The sequence below is a fragment of the Mya arenaria genome, chromosome 5, assembly GCF_026914265.1.
Source record: "Mya arenaria isolate MELC-2E11 chromosome 5, ASM2691426v1".
Taxonomy (NCBI): domain Eukaryota; kingdom Metazoa; phylum Mollusca; class Bivalvia; order Myida; family Myidae; genus Mya; species Mya arenaria.
In genome coordinates, this window is record NC_069126.1 from 48,714,586 (window position 1) to 48,738,681 (window position 24,096).

Genomic DNA, 24,096 nt, shown 5'->3' on the forward strand with positions numbered 1-24,096 from the left:
CGCGTCAAGGACATATAGCTTTCAATAATATTTTATTCCATGAATGTAAATACAATGAAACAATCAACACAACATTTTTTATAAACAGGTTTACATAAAATTTGAGACAATTAACAAAATATCAATCAGGGACATACGTAAGTCATATAATATGTAATATATAAGTTTTCTCAAGTCGTCAATGTCGTGTTAAGCCACTGTGTTGAATATATATTGTTCCCTTTCCTACACAATCGATAGATACTCATGTCAACATTTGACAAATAAAAAAATATATTCCCAGTTTCAACATATGAAATATGCTGTTTATGTATTTTTGATATTTGTCTAAAATGCATCAAGCCTGGGAGTAGGATTTCATTTTGTTATTGGTCTCAGATCAATCGAAATAAAAAACTTTGTAGATATAAAGTTTACTGGCATTGAATTATTTTTAAAATGTCTTACAAGATACAAACATCTTTGAGTATGTGTTAACAAGAAACATTAGCTCAATATTAAAGCTATTTTCCGAATTTCCGCCTCATGTAATAATTAATGGTTTAAAATGCCCCGGGTGAAAATCTCTTTTATAGATGTACAACGGCCGAAGGCCCGAACACACTATGAGAACTTTGAGACAGGGTCGAAATGGAAAGGGTTCGAAATGTCTGGGTACCCATGAGACGTTTTGACTAAATGACGGTGACTTCGTCATTATCACCCGAAACAAAACATCCTAGCGGGCACGTTTGACCTTTGGTGGAAATGTTGGTTATTATTTGTATTTCGATAAATCAATGCACTTAAGCTTTTAAAACTGTTCCCCCGGTAATCGAATACTATTTGTTCTTCCCTTTTGTCATGCTTGCTGAACTGTGATTTTTTTCAGAGCGTTTCTCAGCCCAGGCTGCACAACACCGGCATAACATTTTTTTTAAGATTCCCGTCGACAGGCGGTGTTTTAAAATCGTCGAAAGGATAAGAAGCCTTGGCCTGATTTAGTTTTGGTTGCGGAAATTCCACTTACCCAAGGACAAGGGCTTTGACAAGTTGTCATGCTCAGTCAAGCAGACTTAGTCATTCCAAAATGCATTATGGTGTCCCTCCCTAGTTCATATAAACAGCCGCTTCTGAGTCTTTGACGATTTTTTTTGGCGACTCTATGTGTCCATATCTCACATGTTGTTTTCCTAGACAAGAATGCCAGATCCCAGCACTAAGTATATTGAGCTGATAGATAACGGGCAAGATAGTTAATAATGGCGATGCTCCGATGACAGATTGATCAGAATTTGTGTTTCATAAAACACTTAAAAGTGTAATAAGAGAAAAGTATTTGCTAAAAATATTTATGTGTAACTTTTGTATTTTTATTTAATAATGCAGTGTTAAATATTGTGGAGTTACTGTTGGAAGAATATATTTTACATTGGTATGAATCAGTCGACTTGTGGCGTTTAGGGAACAAAATGAATATCCAAATGTTAAAAAAAGTTCACTATATGCGCATTATTGTGGCTAGTCCCTCCCTGAATGTGGTTGTCCTTGTGATCCTGGGACAGTATTGAAGCCTGTAGTAGTCAGCCTTTGTTATGATAAGGACATTAAGTGCAAACCGACTAAATTATCATTCTTGTAAATTACTTCAGATCTCTCAAGCTTTTGGTGTTCTTGTTTTTAGTTTACTTGCAAACTTAATTTGTTATTCCCCATTACAGATGACATGAAGTGACCCTGCAGCAGATTACATATTGCAGTCACTGTGTCAGTCGTTACCCTTACAAGATGGCCATGCTTCTTCGCCGTAGACAGTTTGCTGGACTGGTTCGTGCTGTGGCCACGACTACTAAGCTAGCCTCACAGGTTTCCCAGGTAATCTACCTGATATATTTAATATCAACGTACATTAAGACAAGCCATTAAATTAAGTTTATAAGAAAAAGTATGTACCCATGCAACTGCATTGATACACGGACCTATAAACCCGTGTAAATTTATAGGTCCGTGATTGATAGCAAAGATTTCTAATTTCCTGTCGGGCACTGACGTGACAGTATTATGAATGCCAACGACTGTTGGGCACTGACGTGACGGTATTATGAATGCCACCGGCTGTCGGGCACCGACGTGACAGTTTTATGAATGCCACCGGCTGTCGGGCACCGACGTGACAGTTTTATGAATGCCACCGGCTGTCGGGCACTGACGTGACAGTTTTATGAATGCCACCGGCTGTCGGGCACCGACGTGACAGTACTATGAATGCCACCGGCTGTCGGGCACCGACGTGACAGTTTTCAGGGCTCTCACTAGGCTGGAAATTTTGGGAGAAGTGACTTCTCCCTTCAGCCAATTTAGGGAGAAATGGGAAGACTTTAGGGAGAAGTGATACTTTTCGTAACACCTGATACAAAAACTATGCCATACCACTCACCTAAGTTTATATTCACATTAAAATTGATTGCTATAACTATATAAAATGTTCATTACATAATGTATCATTTTTGGCTCAGCAAAAGTGTATTCATCAATGTCACATAGTTTATCTCAAAAAAGCATCTAAAATGAAACAAACAAAAAAAGACAGCTAAGGTTTCAAAATTATCAAAATGACCTTATAAATGAACTGTCAATATAGTAGGGGAACGAATGTTGTTTTGGTACATTCGGGATAGGCTACGAATGTCACATTCAGCTATGCTGTTATTTACTTGTCTCTTGCTAAATAATTTTAAATATACTGACATTTAAAAAAAAAAGACATTTAAATCAGTGTCCTTGATAAAAAAAATTACCAATACATAATGGGAGGTTGAAAAATTAAATCGGAAAATTGTTTTGACAAAATGGCGATCTCGCCGATTTTTTTTGACATCGTAACTGTGACAGGAGAAAATCACTGTAAGTAAACATTACATAAAGCAAAAAAAATATTTTTTGTGTTTACAAATCAATTTTTATCATGGACATTTCACTAAAACCAATCAAATATTTGGTGATACGTCATGTTATTGATTTTCTTAGCCTACTTGCCGAGATGGCTATATGACCGTCTGCTTCAAAAGCAACAATGTTTAAATGTCTTGCATTGTTTGTTCAATACATATATATTAATTACTTTTTAACTTCATTAATGCTTGACTCGATTTTTCATAATTATGTCGCCTTTTCTATCTCTTTTTAACGAACTTATATCATTTGATCAGGGTCTTCTCAATGTACATTCTTATTGGTTAGCCTTCAATAGCTCCGCCTTCTGACGATGTTTTGGTAATTGGATGACACGGCCCAATTATCGGATTAGGAGATTACCAATTTGTACGAATGACTTAATTATTGTGATGTTTTGACTAATGGGACATTGGCCAAATACTCGCTGATTGACAGATTTACAATGTGCTAAAATTTTCGGCGAAGTGAATGTCGCTTTGATGATACAAATGGGCGAAGTCTGGGAATTTAAGGCGACCACTTCGCCCAAGTCGCCCCCTCGCGAGAGCCCTGGTTTTATGAATGCCACCGGCTGTCGGGCACCGACGTGACAGTTTTATGAATGCCACCGGCTGTCGGGCACCGACGTGACAGTATTAGGCGTAAAAAAAAAATTGTGTGTTTCCGGTTACCCGGCCGTGTCTGTTCCGCGCCCGCCGACCGTAATTTTTTTATCCTACCCAAATATTCCTCAATGTCGTCAGACGCTTTAAACGTGTATTTTATTCATCCCGGAAAAATCGATAGAGCGTCTGAGCGCACTGAGTAGGAGTAAGCAGGCGACAGATAATGGCATCTGCCGATTAACTCAGCGTCTCATCTGTATGCAATCTGTTTGAAATTCAGAGTGTGTATTTTATCTCTGCTAGTGACTCAAATATAAAATTAAATGTTTCGCTTTTAATGATAATAATTCCGATATAACGATGATAATTTTGAGGTATGTCAATATGGTTATAAGCGGAGTTAACTGACGTTCCCGCTGGCGATCGCCATTGTCGCCATTTGCGACAAAATCGCAAAAGTGGCAACAACTTTTCAAATTTGGCGAATTTATGGCGACAACGATTTTTTTCTAAAATATTTTCTTAAAATGACGTAAGTGGTGACCATGCGGCCTGCATGATAATCGATTCTGTCACTGTCATAAATCAAGCGCATCTGCTGGTGCGACAACAAAAATTAATCCGATAATTAGGGCAAGCAGTCACGGCCCAGTCAACACCTCGCTAATTATTGCAGAATTTTATTGCTTTCACGGATAAACAATGACATCCTTTAACTGTTATGTCTCTTATTAGCAAACAATTTTAATATTTAGCTCAACAGCCTTGTTGTTGCGTAATTATCGTGTTAGTTTTAAATATGCAAATCATAGAATTTTATGTTGTCGGAAAGTCACGTGATATGCAAATTTCGTAATGACGTTTACGCGCTAAAAATAGACTTGCTTTCGGTTTTGTCGCAATTTGTAATATTGCTATAAATGCAGCATTCTAAGAGTTCAAAAAGTGTCAAAAAGATTAACAGAAATCAAATAAATAGGATTAAACCCCATTTGATAAGGCTTCTAATATGTTGGCTGGAGTAAAGAGTAGGTAGACAAATTTCTATGAGGAAAGTTATGGCCCTAGTTTGACAATGTATATTTCTTTGAGTTTCCATTTATTTTGCAGAAAGCTGCATTGTTTTTTAAATGTATGAAAGCAACACATACCCTTTTTGTTTGAATTAATAACATATACATGTGTTGGAATTGTGAAGTGTGAAATACTGTGCACAGCCTTATCAAGTAACTGGAGTTAGGGCTAACTAGAACTGTAAGCCAAAGGCTAACGAATACCCCCCAACCCTTCCCTGTCTAGGTTGTTTGCCCTGGCCTTAGTTATGGTATCATTAGAAAGCACAAGGCAATACATTTATTTAGTTTATTTAGAATACCTATTACTGAATCAGGGACTGCCATGGCACTGCAGCAGCCACATGAGTACCAAGGAAATAATACAGGTGTAAAAAATCACATATACAAAGGTTCACATAATGGTCATGGATATCTGAAAGTTTGAGAAAAATATATTGAAAAATGACAAAGGAGTAGGCCACCAAAGCGAATATTACCCCACTCCCACCCACCTCAGGGGAGATAACAAACCTGTTTCTCTCATATTCACCATAAAGGGGTCATGATGAAAAATGACAAAGGAGTAGGCCACCAAAGCGAATATTACCCCACTCCCACCCACCTCAGGGGAGATAACAAACCTGTTTCTCTCATTTTCACCATAAAGGGGTCATGACTCCTGACAGGATATTCCAAAATGAAGGTGGACGGGTGAATTTGACAGTCTGCCAACCCAATTTCTGTTTACCCACCCCCACCACCTCCCCCCCACACATGAGTACCAAGGAAATAATACAGGTGCACAAAATCACATATACAAAGGTTCACATCATGGGCATGGATAGCTGAAAGAAAAATATATTGAAAAATGACAAAGGAGTAGGCCACCAAAGCGAATATTGTAACAAATTTAAGGCCTGTATGCACCTAACTTCAGGACTTTTGATGGTCTTTTTAAGGACAAAATCAATTAAAGGTCTTTTTAAGGCCATGCAAACATTCTGATTAATACAGGTGCACCAAATCACATATTCAACAGTTCATATCATGGTCATTGACATCTGAAAGTTTGAAAAAGATTTATAGAAAAAATGAGAAAAAATGAACAAGGATTAGGCTAGACAAAGCTGTATAATTTTTGCCTATTTTAACTTATTCAGGGGCCATAATTGGAGACATGATCATGTGATTCCAACCACAATCACAGGGGCAAATGTTCTCACCATGGCTAAAAGTTTGAAAAAGATTCATTTAAAAATGACGAAGGAGTAGGACGAACAAAACTAATTTTACCCAATTTAACTCATTAAGGGGCCACAACTCCACTCAGGATCATGTGACTCCCACCAAATTCATGGAGGCAAAGGTTTACATCATGGCCATTAATATTTGAAAGTTTGAAAAAGATTTGCTCAATAGCTTCAAAGAAGAATCCTGGACAAAGCTAATTTTGCCCAATTTAACTCATTAAGGGGCCACAACTCCACTCAGGATCATGCGACTCTGACCAAATCCACGGAGGCACAGGTTTACATCATGGTCATTAATATTTGAAAGTTTGAAAAAGATTTGTTCAATAACGACAAAGATGAATCCCGGACAAAAAAAAAACGGACGGACAGACAGACAGACGGACAGACGGACAACCCGATTCCAGTATACCCCCCCAAAACTTTGTTTTGGGGGGTATAATTATATCTTTGACAAAGCTGCATGAAAGCTAAATGTATATTTTACTGACTCGACATTTAATCCTTTAATAATAATATTTAACATTAAAAACACAATACAAAACATTCATAATTGGCATTTTATTTTTTCATAAAATTCCAATTAATTATTATGAATGTTTTGTATTTAATAATATGGGAAATGGAGCATTTGCTCCTCAGGAGCAAATGCTCAGTTTTCGATAATATTTGCAAGAGTGATCAAAATTAGAATACAATGCATTTTTTTTTAAATGTAGCATACATGGAGTCAAGGGTTAATGGATAAAATAAGCCTTTCTGATTTCACAGTGTTGGTTTATTGATAGTAATAAAGAAACAAAGAAATAAAAATACAAGTTGTTTGTTTTTAATATTGATCTTTTAGCAAGAAAAATGACAGGATAATAGTACTAATTTGGTGTTTCCACAGACGTCCTAACAGAAACTGACAAACATAAACATGTGCAGCATCTTGTTTCCTTTGGTTTGCTGTAATTGGTTGTATGGGTCTTCATTTAAATATTGTACATGTATGGTCCTGAAAGTGCACCAATTAAATTATTATAATGTTATAAAATATTCAAAACATCAAAAAATGGCATCTTTAATGGCATCATATAGTAGTTGTCAAAGATACCAAATATGTGATGGTATAAAAAAAAAAAAAAAAAAAAAAAGCCTGCCTACCGTCCCTATTTTTTTTGATCATGTAACCTGAAACACACATATTTTTTTTTTTGGCCTTATGAATGCCACCGGCTGTCGGGCACCGACGTGACAGTATTATGAATGCCACCGGCTGTCGGGCACCGACGTGACAGTATTATGAATGCCACCGGCTGTCGGGCACCGACGTGACAGTATTATGAATGCCACCGGCTGTCGGGCACCGACGTGACAGTATTATGAATGCCACCGGCTGTCGGGCACTGACGTGACAGTACTATGAATGCCACCGGCTGTCGGGCACTGACGTGACAGTACTATGAATGCCACCGGCTGTCGGGCACCGACGTGACAGTATTATGAATGCCACCGGCTGTCGGGCACCGACGTGACAGTTTTATGAATGCCACCGGCTGTCGGGCACCGACGTGACAGTTTTATGAATGCCACCGGCTGTCGGGCACCGACGTGACAGTATTATGAATGCCACCGGCTGTCAGGCACTGATGTGGCACTGGCTTGTAAGTATTATGAATGCTACTGGCTGTCGGCACTGACATTGCCCGACAGTTGGTAGTCACTGACGTAACAGTACTATGAATGCCACCAGCTGGCAGGCATTGACTTGACAGTACTATGAATGCCACCAGCTGTCAGGCACTGACTTGACAGTTTGATGAATGAACTGCAAAAATAAACAATTACCAATGTTACATTTGTAAAGTCAGTTAGGTAACAAAACAATATAACCCTAATACCGGGGCGCTAAAATGGCCAGGGGAAGGCCCTGCCAAGGCTACCAGCACTGTGTTCAGTAGGGTGAGAGTTAAGCAAGCAACACAGAGCATACACTGTTAGTGGAGAAACAAACAGCAAACATCTGTTTCATTAATTTATAAATTGAAATTGGTTTTGGTAAAAGGTGGGTTGTTCTTTTATGTGTAGTTGTTAAGTTTCATAGTGTGTGTACATTGGGTATATTTTTCTAAGTCATGATTTTTTTCTAAAATTTCAACACTCAATCATGGATTCTTTCCTGTTATGTATAAACAAACCTGAATTCTTACACTAGTGCGTTGCATTAACATCTTAACAAGAAATACAAATATATACACATATATATAAAATTGAGCATACAAACAAGCCTGATAATTGTGGCATTTTACTAGTGGAGGGCTTGTTGGCCTGTGCTAATTTCGACCACTGCTGACTAAATAATTTTGCTTCTCTTTCAGGGCTCAAAGCCAGCAAGGTGGACTGATAAACATATTCCAGGAGGTCCTTTTCAGCTCAGCCTGTTCATGAGTAATTCTGCAAAGTCTAAAAACAATGCATCTTTTGAGGTGTCTGACCTATTTGGAGGCAAGGAGGAAAAGGTTGAAACCATCAGTGATAATGAAGACTTGCCTAAAACTCAGGATGAGCCTATTGAAACGGCTGAGGCAAAACATGAACCAGAACATGATATAGAAGAGACAGTGCACGATGTTGCTGTAGAAGATTTGAAAACAGAAGAAAGTAAAACAAACAATATTTCTGTAAAGAAGCCTAAAGGTTACAGCAAGTATGTGTCCTCAATAGTATCTGTGTCCACTCCAGAGGCTGGATTCTATCAGCTACAAACATTGTTGTTGGCATCAGATATCTCCTCAGGAGAGAAAGTCCTCCTGGCCCATTCAGCACTTGTCCGTATTCTTAATCTTACTTCAGCTCAAGAACTTGTCAAGGATAGCTCCTTTGAGACCCTCGCAGATTTTGTTGATATTAACGGTGTTAGTCTGTTATCTGATGCGCTGTTGTCCAAACTGTCAGAGATTGTCCTTCAGGTAAATGAAATTTGAATAGGATGAATGATTAATAAAGATAATTATATGGATTTAAACACATCACCAATCAGAATCAGCTAAATGTTCTGGCAATCATAGTTTGTCATACCATACTGTTAATATTTATCCCAATTGCAAATCGTTTAATACTGAAATGTGTATGTGCTCTTGAATTCAACTGCAATTTTACATAAAATGACATATTTTTCACCCTTCAGGTCATAACATTTTTTATGCCCCCACAAAGTGGCGGCATATAGGGTTGCCCTTGTCCGTACGTACGTCTGTCCGTACGTACGTACGTACGTACGTACGTCCCGAAGATTGTTTCCGATCTAATTCTTGAAAACCGTTTGTCCAATCCTCACCAAACTTTAAACACATGTTTGTGACCATAATATCTTGATCAAGTTCGATAGTCATGGAAATCGCTTTAGTCATTTAGGAGTTACGGCCCTTTTTTGCCAAAAATACTTCAAAAATATATGTTTCCAATCTAATTCTTGAAAAGTATGTGTCCAATCCTCACCAAACTTTACATACATGATTGTGACCATAATATCTTGATCAAGTTCGATAGCCATGGAAATCGCTTTTGTCATTTAGGAGTTACGGCCCTTTATTTGCAAAAAAAGACTTGAAAAATACGTCCCGAAGATTGTTTCCGATCTAATTCTTGAAAACTGTTTGTCCAATCCTCACCAAACTTTAAACACATGTTTTTGACCATAATATCTTGATCAAGTTCGATAGTCATGGAAATCGCTTTAGTCATTTAGGAGTTACGGCCCTTTTTTGCCAAAAATACTTCAAAAATCATTATGGCTTATTTTCTGTGACAAAAAAACCGAAGTGGGGGCATCCGTGTCCTATGGACACATTTCTAGTTTGTAATAGCAGGTGTTGTATATTCATTTACATTTCATTTTTCTGCACACAAAACAGTTGCAAATGATTTCAAAGTAATATGAGGTCATGAGTTGGAGGCATCCAAAATCACGTATTTGTGAGTTGAATACCTAAAAATAAATATGTTATAATTCCAACTCACCTGTCTTTTTTAGAGTGACCTAGATGAAACCCTGTTTGGTGAAATGATTCTGAACGAGGCCATTTTTCGACTGCGAGTGTCAAATATCAACTACACTGTCTCCATAATTGACTGTCTTAAGAGTGGACAGAAAACTGACATCAGACAGAATCTTAACAAGGTATGTCATGCAGTGAAAGAAAAACACCAGCCCAATGGTGAACATTTAACCTAGTAAAACTGTTTTGGGTCAAGAAAGAAGGCTGTTGCTTTTTCAGAAGACCTCAAAGTATCCAAGATCGACTCTCTTCCTTGAAGTGTCTTCATGTGAGGTACCATGAATAAATAAATTGTAACAGCATTTTTTTTCTTTAGGTAGCAACAGAGCGTCTTTTGGAGCTTGTGGAGAATGCAGGTGCCAATGACCTCATAGACACCATGTTCCGGATCCATTCGCACCCACACCTGGGCCCATTACTGGATGACATCGCGCTTAAAAACCTCTCAGAGTTCTCTACTACTAGCCTGTACCAACTGCTGTATATGCAAGCCAAAAGTCCGAAGAAAAATAAGATATTGGTATCGGCTTTAAAGCAAAAAATTGCATCACAGGATATGGATTTATCCCTAACACAGATTAAGAATATGTTTTACGCGTGTGCTTCATTAAAGATACATGACAAAGCTTTGCTGTCATCTTTATCACAAAATTTGGAGATTAAAGCTTCATATGAAAAGGATAATAATTTATTGTCGATACTGATTCCTATTCTTAAGTCTTGCTCATTCTTGGGCTGGCGACATAGTGCTATAACGAATATTGTAAGCAAAAAAATCAAGTCGTCTTTGTTTGATGAAGAATTAACATTTAATCAAAAACATGACTTAGTGTTTTACATAGGCAAGTTGAATCTAGCGTCAGACTTTGGTGTTCTAGCCTCAGAATTTGTGATGGACCTAACAGAGCTAGAAACTTCCAAGCCAAGCAAGTGGCTAAATATGGTCACTTCATTGGTTAGTTTAGATCGGGCGGATGAAGAGATGATATCTAAAGTGCTCCAACCTAAGTTCTATAACAGTCTGTTCGAGGAATTGAAAGGTACCTAGTATATTGACTACATGTATTTAAAGGCACACAATACAGGTTGATGCATATTTTTTATTTTAAGGCATTATTTTGTTGTCTAAAGCGATCAAAATAAAAAATGTATATGGTTTAGGTACAGATATCAGTGATGTTTTGACGCTTTTTTAACATGTTTTTTTTTTGTCACTTAGCTAATAATTAAAAACAATCATTTATAAAGGTTAATTATTTTTATCAATACTTATCAAATTCTTTTTGTTTTTCTCATTAAGGTCAAATGAGTTATGAGTAGAGTTATCAACCTATATTGTGCGCCTTTAAAAGTTGGAATACAATTTTTAAGCCACAAAGAGACATATATTTCACATGTATTATTATAAATTGTTGGTGTTTTAAAATATGAGAGCAAAAGGTTTTGTTTGCTACTATGTTTAAAGTTAGTTGGAACCTTATCATTCACCTTTTCATAGAATTATAGTTTCACCTGCAGTGTACTGGGGGCATCCAGTATGTTGTCCGATCAATAACTTTATAAGCATCAATAACCAGATATCGTCAGAATGTGTATGAGCCGGCATAAGATATCGGACAAGATTGATAACCAGCCATACATGTATTGCTGAAGTCACTTGAGAGTTATCTCCCTTTTATAATGAAAATTACCTTAATTTGTCCGCTCCTGTTAACGGAGAGTTATTGCCCTTATTATGGAAATAACTGAGAATCTGTCTTCCAATCAATTACTTTAGAAACCAAATTGGATCAAAATGGGTATGGACAGAATACCTTGGTCAGGTTCGATAAACAGCTGTGTCATCTCAATCACTCCAGAGTACAGTGTGTGCACTATAAATTTGGTTTCATATGCAATGGCTTATCACCAAACTTGGTGTCCTAAAAAAAGGATGGGTGTATTTTGCGACAGTCGGCATCTAGTTGCTTTTAGTTTTAGATGTATCATAGTTGTTTTGGTATATAATGAAAGTCTAAGGCATTTTGTCTGGCAATTCTACTCTTGCTGGGTTTTAAATGTGAGTTAACAACACTGCAGTCCCCTTTACCATGACATAAATGAAGTAAATAAAACTGAAGCAATTTATAACACAGGATATGCAATGTATGATCGATGGAAAAATCACACCATTCAAGGCATCACAGCAATCATTGAGTTTATTTTGGTAAGCCAAAGTCTCCATTTGTGCCAGACAACTCATACTTTCCAAATATGATGGAGACTATTTTCATAAAGCAATAGAAACAACACCAGCGCTATCACAGCATATTGTTTCAGTGATTATTTTTGAAAATATTTTTACCACCTGCAAAATAGGGAAAAAAGTTGAGTGGTTAAAAGACAAAATCAGAACAAAATAGCAAATATATTGGCAATTTTATATACATAGTTTCACCTTTTCATGCATACTTTATCCTGTTTCAAGAAATTCATTGCTTTTTTTAATCACTAACATAATGTAAAAACAAAATCTCATGGGGAAACAGCCTTTAGAAGGCAGTAAATTGCACAGAAGAAGTCACTGTGTTCATATATAATAGAGTGAAAAGCCTCATGTCTAGACAGCACATGCAGAAATAATTTAAAAAAACAAAACTGTGTTGATAAAATGTGTAGTAAATTGATTCTAAGTTTGCACCCTGCAGATGCCCCCGCCACTAAGGTCCAGAATGTGAAGACTTCGCTGCTGTACCTGCTCGGTGTGCTGCACGTGCAGATGGGGGTCAGCTCCTTTCCTGTGCATGATGACTTCAACACGTGGAGAACTCAACTACAGGAGAAGGTCAGATTGTGAAAGTGTTCAGGCATAACTGTAATAAGAGAATCAATATTGTGTCTTATTAACAATTGAACGTTTATAAATATGATGTTCTATTGTGCATGCTTTTGTCCTTTGAAGCAAGGTAAAGATTTGTTTAATCTAAAAAGGTATGGCAACTTAATGTATAATGTTTATCCTTTTCATCTTTGGGATTATGATATTAAAAGTAAATTAAAAAGAAAATAGATTTCCCAATGCAACTTATTTGCAAATTTAATGAAAATTGTATATACATTGTGCCTTGTAGGTAAGTGGCATGCCGTTATATGGAATGTCATCCGCGGTTGGTGCCACCCTCAGCCTTCTGGCCCCTATGGATACCTGTGTGAATAAACATGTCGTCTCCAAGTACGGCCATGTTGTAGGTATGGCCATATTGAAAAGAATATACAGTGGAAACTCACTAAACCGGATCTTCACAAAAACGGAACCTCGGGATACTGGACTTTTTTCAGAGTCCCGGTTTTCCCCTTCTATTTTCAATGTAAAAAATCCCTACAAAACTGGAACCCCGGAATTCCGGATACCGAACAAAAAATTGAGAAAATTTGTTAGTTGTCAACGTAATTTTACCTCCCAAAACGGACGTTTATTTGTTCAAACATGTCAAAATAATTTTGTGTATTAGGAATTCGTGAATCGCATGTCACTTTGTTTTGACAGCCGGTACGTCGTTAAATATTACACCTGTGATGTTGTGTAAACTCGATAATCGATAATGATGATTGCGCTGTGGATTGACTGTCGTGCGATAATCAAACGATAATCAAACTTGTGAAAAGAAAATTGATTAAAACATTAATTTGCTTGTTGCAGAAAATAAAGAACTAGAAACGGTTATTTAGTGATCATTTTTGAGGGTTGTTTTAGCTAAAGACTTCTATGATTGAATCAAATTAGAACCGGTGCGTTAATTAAACTATCAAACATAATAAACAAGCATTAAATTACGTGAGTTGTTTTATTTCAAAAGGAAAAAAGATGATTATAAAAACGCAGAAATGTTTAATTATGCTTATCACTTTTGCAAGAGCTTTAATCATGTCTCAACCTCCGTCTAAACGTCGGAGAATTGAACTGTCCCTAGAGGACAAAAGCCTCTAAAGGTTAACTCAGTATTTTGAGTAAACTTACTCCGCACATCAAATCCTCACTAAACCGGAATCCTCACTAAACCGGAAATTTTGCCCAGTCCGAACCTTGTCCGGTTTAGTGAGTTTCCACTGTTCTAGATAATTTTTAATTCTTACAAACAGCTTAGTGTATCTCATTGTATAGCATTGTTTTTGGTTTTATAGCACTTATAACTCATAAATTTCACATGTATGAAATCAAAAAATTACATTAATGGTCGTTTAATATGAAATTTATTTAAGTCCTTTATGAAAATTGATAAATAAATCACCAAGGCTTGTTAAATTTAAGTAAACTAGTTTTATAATAAACAACATTAGGTTTTGAAAGACGATTCATTTAATATCCTCATTGTAACATTAAAGAATCTTTTTTCCTATCCCTTCTCAAGACCTTTTTGAAAGAAAACTATATCCATACATGCCATGATCCCCCGGGGGGGGGGGACTCCGACCCATCCTCTGGGCCCCCACCGGGGGATCCATATCCCCTGGAATTAAAAAACATATTTTATTTTTTTTAAACTAGCTCAAGGTTGCGTAAAAATCCCCTGGTGCAATATCAAAATCTCCTGGAATTAAGACCAAAATCCCCAGGGAAGCCTCTCAGATATATGGCATGTATGTGTATCTGGCTTTTGTAAATGAGGGTTCTTTAGTTCGATACGAATCATGAAGTCATGCTTGAGAGCTTATATTTCCATAATATTGTACAGTTGTAAAATTGTTTTTGCCTGTCATTTGAAATTAATGTAAATGACATTAAAAAACAATCTCCAAAAGGGTTCTAAGCCGTAATGCTGCTTTGGACATAAATCCCTTCTAATCCCTCTGACTGTTTTTCAGGATCGACAATTATAAGCTGTTAGAACCCCTGTGTAAAGAGCAAATGTTTAACAAACTAACTTTTTGTCTTCAGACTTTGAGATAAAAGTGGATTCCAACGGGAAGGCTCACAAGCTGTCAAGCTCGGCCGGAACAACAAAGTATGTAGATTAGTTATTGCGTATTTCTTTTTAAATAGCTAGATTGTGACAAAAGCTGATAGCTACGGTATTATAAAGTTGGTTGATTAAGGCTTTCCTTGACTCACCTCTTATAATTAAATGAAATAATTTGCTGTGCCTGTGTTTGAGCACATTGGTGTGATTACCGTAGTTAGGCAATTTTATCCTTTTTAATCTGATGCAAGGATTTTTTCTTATTAGGTTATTGTCTAAGAGTTCCTGTTCCTGGGTTGTTATGCTGGTGACCTATTTATCTCTGACCTTCAAGGTTATAATATTTTATAAGACTCTTCAATTATTGTTTCAGTTAAAGAGTTAATGATAGGTGCGGCACCCTGTCATTTTTGGGTAGCATTACACTGTCGTTATGGGTGCACATTTATACAAATTTATTCTGCATTTTAAACCGGCATGTCATATTTACTTCCATGAAGCATAGTTCCTGTCATTTCCTGTGAAATATATGTTCAAATTCATGACAGCCAGGGACACAATGTGCCATTTTTCTGCCTATTATAAAGCACTCTGTCTCTCACTTTGGAAAGGTGTGTCCGAAAGTTAAAGTACACAGACTACATGTTATTAAATTATTCCCATTCTAAAAGCTTTCTGTTCAGACTTTAATTGTACTTTTACTGTACGGAATTAAATAATTATAGGAATGGTATTGTGACTGTTGTCATTGATTTACCAGGGCAGATTGTTCCTGCCTCATCTCCTAAAGGACCTAGATTACTGATGTTTATATACTTCCCTGCTTCAATTATATGACCAGTTGCCTCAAGCATGTTGATAGGACGTTGTTTAATAAAAAAAATAATAAATCTAATCAAAACTGTTTCATTCTGTAAAGCTTTTAATTTAATTTACTTCAAAGCCATGGTCTTTGAATTGATTACTCTCAGGGAATGTTATCTTGGGTTTATCCAAGCATGATTAAGGGGAAATTACAGAGTTGTTCTCTCAGCACTGAAGAATTTTGCATGTAATGAATTTTACCATTTTTGTTGCGCTCAATTCATGTAAGCCAGACATGTATGTAGCTGTCACAATGGTTGTTACATGTATGTGTGTGTGTTCGTACATAATTATGTGCATTCATCCAGACTGAGATTTGTTCGCACTGTTTCTTGACCATGCATCATGGGATTTTTAAACAAATTATTATGAAGGTTCACCATGTCTAGATGGTGTGTCGTGTTAAAGACCTAGGTCTGTACCTTAAAGGGTCAAGGTCACACTTAGAGTTCAAAGGTTGAAATGATCCTTGTCAAGGCTGTGTCTTGACCATGCATTTTAGGCTTTTAAAAAAACTTGTAGTGAAGGGTCACAATAATGAGGACTTGTCTGAATTGAGCCTTGTCTAGGCAGTGTTATTAACAAGCATTATAGGATTTTCAAAAGACTTTCCCCATGACTATGCAAATTGTTGCAGGTTTCATGTATTTGTCAACTCCATGTTATTCTGTGTTGCAATTGCACGGAAATTCATTTGGACATTTTCACAGACTCTTTCAACATGCTCGACTTGTCGCCATTTGGCATTTTGTATGTGTACTCAGCAACGATAGACAGTGAGAATATTTCTACCCAGGAAACCTACTCAAGATTGATTGTAAGCTATCAGATTTTGTCACAATTGGGCTTAAACAAACTAGTATACATGTAAACTAACTTTTATATGATATTCAATACATTCACATATTTGTCATAACTTGCTATGATTGCATATTATTATGTTTTTATTACACAATTTTTATTTTTATTGGCCATTTTATCAATTTTTATCCATGATACATTTATGTTCATAAGTATCTGTATAACATAGACAGAAACATGTTTGATGTTGAAGTCACCTCCTTTCTATAGTATGTTTTTTATCTACTGATTAAGGCTGAAAAGTTTTGACAGAAAGTAAAATATTTTATAAAAATGTGTTATTGTATAATTATTAGTTATAAAATTATTCCAAAGCAAAGAAATTTCCAGTATCGGATATGATGTGTAGATACATTTTCAAATCTGTTTTAAATCATTTCTTTTACTCTCGGACATGTTAGAGAAAATGGATTTTTGAGTTAACAGGACTATGTATTTCAAATGAATCAATATGATTACTATATATACATGTATGTAAATTGCAGGGTTTGGATCAAAGTTCAAGACTTCCGGGAGTTTCTGAAGGGAGGGGACACACTGGTTCCCTGTAGGGACATGGAAATATCAACCCAGCAACTGTTAGCAGAGAACCCACATACTGTCTTCGTAAGAAACATACTAGTATTCTTTATTTAAAAAGTTGCCAACAATATTGTATCTGGACAATAACTCATGAGAGGGTTTATAGATTTAAGTTTTTTTTCCTACACATGTTTAACACCACGAAATACAGGAATGTTCAACATTGGTTGATAACGACTTATTCGTAATAGAGTTATGGCCCCTTTCCAACTAAGAATGTGCCTAAGATATGGTTGTCACTGTTGAAAGATTGACAGATTTAAATGATGTTTGGTATACATGTTTAACATCATCAAATACAGGTCATTGCTTAGAACACTTCTTAGTGATTCTGTAGAGGTTCTTTAGCATTAATGATTTATAGTTTTTGTTTACAGAAAAATCTCAAGAAACAATTTGCCTAATAAAAAAAATCTACTTAACCTATTCATTTGGAGGGGCATGAAACTGAAAACAAACATATTACCTTTTAACGCCTTATACAAATTACAGGCTTTTATATAAATATGTAGTTTGCATTTCCCTGTTTAGAATAAATAAAATGTAGTCCTTATTTTATATTAAATTGTCTAGTTGGAGAAATAAAACTAATGCAACATTTAAACTGGGAGTTATGCAAAACCATTTATTTCACATTTGGAATAACAAACATCTTTTAATGTCTTTGTACTGAGGTAATGGTAGAACTGCACTGGAAGAATAAAGAAGTAATTTTGAATGCAAATTTCTGTCTACTCCTGAAATATTTGATGAGATGTCCGCTCTTAAGTTCCCTGTTAATAGTCACTTTAAAGGTCAGGTCTCCATTGCCTATTATATCTCAATTGAATTCATTTTTTCTTTTGTTTCGTTCTGGACAAATTGAAATTCAAAAGAAAGAATGTGACATTTTGTAATGCTGAGTCAGTTTATTGATGAATAAATAGGCATACAAAACAGACATGAGTGACAATTGTCTATAGATATATATTCCTTGGTAATCTTCCATATGATGAGACATTTTACAGACATGTTTCATCTTCTTAATGCAGCACTCTCACAGATTTACCATTTTTACAACTTTTTTGTCTTGGAATGAGCAAATTTTGCATACATATCTGCAAACCAGTTATAAAAGACTGCTGACAAAAGATCAGATAGCAGGATATTCATATTTCTGTTCGAAAATTAATGATTTATGGCTGATCGCGTTACTAACTGCTTAAGAAAAATGCTTAAAACATAATTTTTTGAACTTAAATATAAAAATCTGCAATCTTATTTTTTGTCGGCAGTCTTATATGCATTTTCTAATAAATTGGCTCATTTCAAGACAAAAAAAAAGGTGTCAAAAAGTTCAATCTGTGAGAGTGCAGCTTTAAAAGTTAACCAAAAAAGAACTTTTTGGTAGTAATTAAAAGCATAAGATATTTTATATACCGTAAAACAACATTTTTAGCTCAATTGTTATTGAGGGCCTTGATGTTTTCAGCTTTGTTTGTGCAAAACAATTTCAACCATGGCCATAAGTGAAAAACAGTTCAAGATATATTCAAATGAAATTTAGAACACATGAACATGATGGGTCAAAACTCCTGCTTTTGTAATTTATTGAAAAAACAAGAACCAAAGAGTGTTGATGTGAGTTACCAATGTATCATGTGGTTTTGATGGATTACCTTGGTGTCTCGTTTCTGGCTATGCAGTATGCCCTAGTATCAGTTTTTTAGCTCGACCATGCGAAGAATAAGGAGATCTATCCTAGTCACCCGAGCGTTGGCGTCGGCGTAACTACTTATGTTAAAGTTTTTGTAAGAGTTTTTTAACCACCTCAAATATTTTCAAAGTCCGTTGACATATGGCTTTGAAACTTTGCACACTTGTTCACCATCATGCCCCCAACCTGTACACAGGAGGCTGTAACTCTATCAAGCATTTTTACAAAATTATTCCCCTTTTTCTACTTAAAATTTACGTTAAATTTTGCGTACCACCTCAAATATTTTCAAAGTCTATTAACATCTGGCTTTGAAACTTTGCACACTTGTTCACCATTATGCCCCAAGCCTGTACACAGGAGGAGATAACTATATCAAGCATTTTGACAAAATTAAGCCCCTTTTTCGACTTATAATTTACTTTAAATTTTGCGTACCACCTCAAATATTTTCAAAGTCCATTGACATCTGGCTTTGAGACTTTGCACGCTTGTTCACCATCATGCCCCCCCAGTCTGTACACAGGAGGAGGTAACTCTATCAAACATTTTGACAAAATTATGCCCCTTTTTCCACTTAGAATTTATGTTAAAGTTTGCGTACCACCTCAAATATGTTCAAAGTCCATTGACATCTGGCTTTAAAACTTTGCACGTTTGTTCACCATCATATCCCCAACCTGTACCCAGGAGGAGGTAACTCTATCAAGCATTTTGACAAAATTATGCCCCTTTTTCAACTTAGAATTTACGTTAAAGTTTGCGTACCACCTCAAATATTTTCCATTTAATTTATGTAAATTTCTCAGTACATCATGTATTGCATTGAAATCTAATCTAACAGTGATCCATGCATGTTTCGCCAAAACTTTTCAATCCATACACCGAAAAGCGGCGGAATAGTCGAGCACTCTGTCTCATTGACAGCTCTTCCTATATTTTTTAATTCCAATTCACAGAAATGGATATGTCTTTGTTCTTGTTTTAACTGGACAGTTAAATTGTTATTTAATATTGCATGATTGTAGTAAATACACACGTTTATATTTCAGGTCCCGCACACACAATGGATGCGTCATATCTCGAAGCGTATCGATCAGCTGACGTATCTTGACGGACTAATACAGAAATGTGTTAAACCGTGACCAGAGTAGAATATAGACATAAACAAACATTGATAATTTTAACTATGTCAAGGTCGCTCGTGTTAAGTGTTATGGTGCAACAGAAACTGTGGTCAGTTAGCATATCATGCTTGCTTTGAAGGTCATTAAATTCAGGATTTATACTGAAAATAGGATTCAGAGTTTGAACTTCAAACTATAGCACAGTTTTAAGATTTTATTTTGCTTTGACATTTTTGCATCAAAACAGTGGGAAATATCTTGAAATGAATATATGACATTGGAAACAATTTCTAAGCCCCTTTTTACTGCTTTAGGCATGAATCCCTCATACCGAAACAGACCCTTTTTTCAGGATTGAGAATTATCTCCTGTTAAAACCTCTGATATACATTTATAAGCATACTGGAGCGTATATGTAGGAATAATTTGAAACATATACATTCTCCTTTAATTGATTTACTTCTGAGTATATTTGATATGCACTGTAGAACCAACAATGATTATCAATGTTATATATTTTCATTCACCTTACATGCATTATGTAAATTGCTAGTGTGACCCACTGCGTTCATACAGCATAAATGCAAGAAAAAATGTGATCAATTTTTAAACAAATACTAAACTACTTGTTCAACACATAGTTTAATAGTATACATTGTCAAATAAAGTCTTTCATTTGCCTTTCTTTGTCTTAAATATCAATTTTAACTGGCACAAATACTGGCACAAATTAAAATTAATTATTTATTTGCTGTTTTAGCTCGCAATGTTTATTATATAAAAGTATTACTATTTAAAAGTATGATATATTTATCACTGTTAATTTTAGTAAGAAGCCTGCCTTGGATTTTGGAAAAGAGATTTAGAAAATGGTTCTGAAAGTAAAAGTTGTTAATGCTACATAATTGTTAATATATAATTCCAGTGCAAATTATGTACTAACTTGAAATTTCTGACTGTCACTTTCTTAGAGCCCTCATGTTGAGTTGAAAGTTGCTGGAATGCATTGGTCTGAGTTCACAACAAAATATATATATACTAGTATATATTAATATGAGAGTTGATTGCAAAAATCATCTATTTTGTAGAGATTTGGTGTTTTGAATACAATAAGATATTAAATAATGACTACGACACAGCATGCTGTTTGCTGTGTGCCAATGAACTTTGAAACTATATGATAATAATAATAATAATAACAACAGTCACAGAGGTGACTATGCATTGATTAAACTGTTAAAAATAGCTGTTGTCTCTATTTTTAGTTCCCTGATCTGTCTTCTAATTTACGTAAACTCACAAAATGAACTGAATGTTAAGGTTTGCTTTTAGCTTAATTGATATTTATGTTGCCATAACCATGGGTTAATATGTCGTTAAACTTTTGTGATATAAACTTGATTGGAATTGTATTTCAAAACATGTAGGTTAGTTAGGTTGATTACCTCTGAAATATGGATTCAAAATACCAATTCCTGAAAATGGGTTTGTTTCAAGTTATAATTTCATAGAATGTGAAAAAGCATTATTAAAGTGACACTCTTCTTCAAAATCAATGAATACATATGTATTACAAACATAAACTTTGAGTGATAAACCTTTAACAACTTACTTCATAATGCATTTATGGAAAATACTTATTACTGACAACAAGATTGTAACAGTGTATTTAAGAGCTGAAAATGCAAAACATATTAAATGATTGGTGAATGCTTAAAGATTTACTGTGATCTATAATTTCATAAGGTAGAAATATTGTGTTTTCTGCACATTTCTTTCAAATTAAACTCGTTATCCTTCATAAGAACCATTGTTTACGACATTTATTCATCCTTTTTGGTAAATTAAGACAATCAAATTAATTGTGGTAAATCTTTTTTGGGAGTAATAGAGTATCTTTAATATACAATACCTTTTTTTAAATCTTTTTGCAACTGGGTTGGAGTGACAATGTGTCAAAATGGTATACCATGGTGTTACAAACATACTGCTGGAAGTGTTTATTGAGGTGTGTTAGTCACATATGAAGAAAGATAGATACCATGATTATAGAGATATAATTTTCACTGAATTGACCAAAGTTACATCCATTGTTGGGCTTCTAAGCCACTGTTGCTGCTTAAGTGTTGGTTTGTCTCTAAATGAGCATGTTTTGGGTGATGTTTGGCACTGAATGAGACTTAATGCGGATGGTAGGTGTTTTGTTCTGAGATCAGTGGTCTTAAGATGAGCCTTAGTGAGGTTAAAAATTAAATTTACTTTTTATGATTCAGATGTATTTGACAAATGTATTGACCATTATATCCACTACTTGGGGTAGTCAAATATTGAAAGGTCTTTATTGCTGTAACCAAAAAAGGAACATGTTTACCTGGTACAGTTCCTTTCACATTGAGAATGTGCCAAGGTCAGATTGTTGGTCTATAATAGGAAACATGTTCAGTTACTGAATTACGCCTAAGCTTACTGAATTATCCAGTATAGAGTACTTACCAAAAGCTACTTGTATATTGCTCTGTCTCTTGATGATCTTTTGTACAATATTTTATTACAATATTTGGATGTTTGGAAATTTGTCCATGATTTTAATTAAACTATGAATGCATCATTCATCTCTCATTATTTGTGTTCTCCGCAACATAATACCAGAAACAAGATGTGATTTATTTTCATAAATTCTTTAATCTCTTTCTCGGTGTGCAACACTGTGTGATTTATCTGTGGTCTACCAAAGGGTTTATACTCATTCTGTCAGGTTGGATTCATGCGAACTAAGTAAATGAAACCTTGTATGTTGATGAGGGCCGTTAACACATTTCCTCATTGTTTTTTGTCGGACAAAAAGTGGTTACTATGACAGCAAAAAATAGTGAAAAAAAAACATGTTTTGACTGGATTATGCATTAATATGTTATTCAAATTGGAATATGGTTAAACAAGCCCAAATGCTAACTAGGGTTTTTCTTGTCGCCGACGGTCGCGTTACGTAGGTAATCAAGAGACCTTGTATATACCTCAATATTACGAAAAATGTCCTAACGGTAAAGGTGAGAGCGGTATAGTGGCAAAGGTTTATGCCTCTCACCCAAGCTGTGATGGGTTCAATCCCCACTAGGGGTTCTTTCTCACGGCCAAAATGGACACCAGTTCTGTTTTCTATCCAGGAAACAGACGTGATGGTGATTTTATAAGCTATCAGATTTTGGCACAATTGAGCCTAGAATAAGAAGAATAAACAAGTAGAATTGAAGCAATCGTCGAGCATTTTACAAGGGTAGGGTTTGCGGACTACTGAAGAGGTAATAAAAGTAAGTATGTGGATAAAGGGCCAATTGGGGATTGCTAATTTCCTAAAATACAGTTTGTCTACGTCCATAATAAGAGCGATGGTCGAGTGTTTAAAGCCATTCTATCGGCTTTAGTCAGAATATATGGTCACAAATAACGAAACAAATCACTGGTTGCATTAAGCCGGTTGAAGGCTTCTTATTAACCGACTACCTGGTAGCGCAAAAGGGTTTACATGATACCTTCGTTCAATAGTATTAGTATGAATAGTATGTTCATTTGATCGTGTACCGTTTACAGGTTAAAGACAACTTAATAATAGTTATAAATATATATCACCCCTCCAACATGAATGACGCAACGCCATTGGTCCAGGACTGATCACGCGGTGACCCCATGTTTTTCCATACTAGGTCACCAAATTTATATCGCACCATTATGGCGTCTATTTTCCGATTCCGATGAGTAAATGAATCATTTAAACATGTAAACAGATCATATACGTAACGGGGTTAGTAGGTTTCCTTTGTCCCGTATATCCCATATCGGGTCACCTTCTAACCCCGTAACTTTAAATATATTCTGTAGTGCAGGGGGTTACACGTATTCCGAATCTGCAAGGGTTTAAGTGAGGTTTTGGAGCTTGATATGCAAGATGGATGCGAAACATTGACGAAATAGGATTTTTGGAACCTGTTTTCGCCTGGTAAGTGGTATAAAGTATATATTTCAAAAATATCATGACGCGCATTGGGCTCTACAATTACCATGCCTCACTCGGCTTTTTATTTCATGCGTTTAGGTTACGGAATAAAAAAGTTATCGAAGGAAAACCTTCGGCCAGTCTGTTGTTT

The 24,096-nt window shown here is 35.6% G+C and overlaps 1 protein-coding gene across 2 annotated transcripts; it reads left to right on the plus strand.

The window, feature by feature from the left end:
• The first annotated feature begins 680 nt into the window (after positions 1 to 680).
• Positions 681 to 20,633, plus strand: LOC128234651 (uncharacterized). 2 transcript variants are annotated; one of them, XM_052949019.1, is made up of 10 exons: positions 681 to 749; positions 1,701 to 1,854; positions 8,208 to 8,798; positions 9,863 to 10,009; positions 10,204 to 10,927; positions 12,575 to 12,711; positions 12,998 to 13,115; positions 14,803 to 14,869; positions 17,035 to 17,155; positions 19,880 to 20,633. In XM_052949019.1, the coding sequence occupies exons 2-10, from the start codon at positions 1,768 to 1,770 to the stop codon at positions 19,970 to 19,972; spliced, it is 2,085 nt and encodes a 694-aa protein (XP_052804979.1). In that variant the 5' UTR covers positions 681 to 749; positions 1,701 to 1,767; the 3' UTR covers positions 19,973 to 20,633. The 2 variants fall into 2 exon arrangements, with proteins under 2 accessions (XP_052804979.1, XP_052804978.1); XM_052949018.1 differs by having other exon boundaries at positions 695 to 810.
• Positions 20,634 to 24,096: the final 3,463 nt, after the last annotated feature.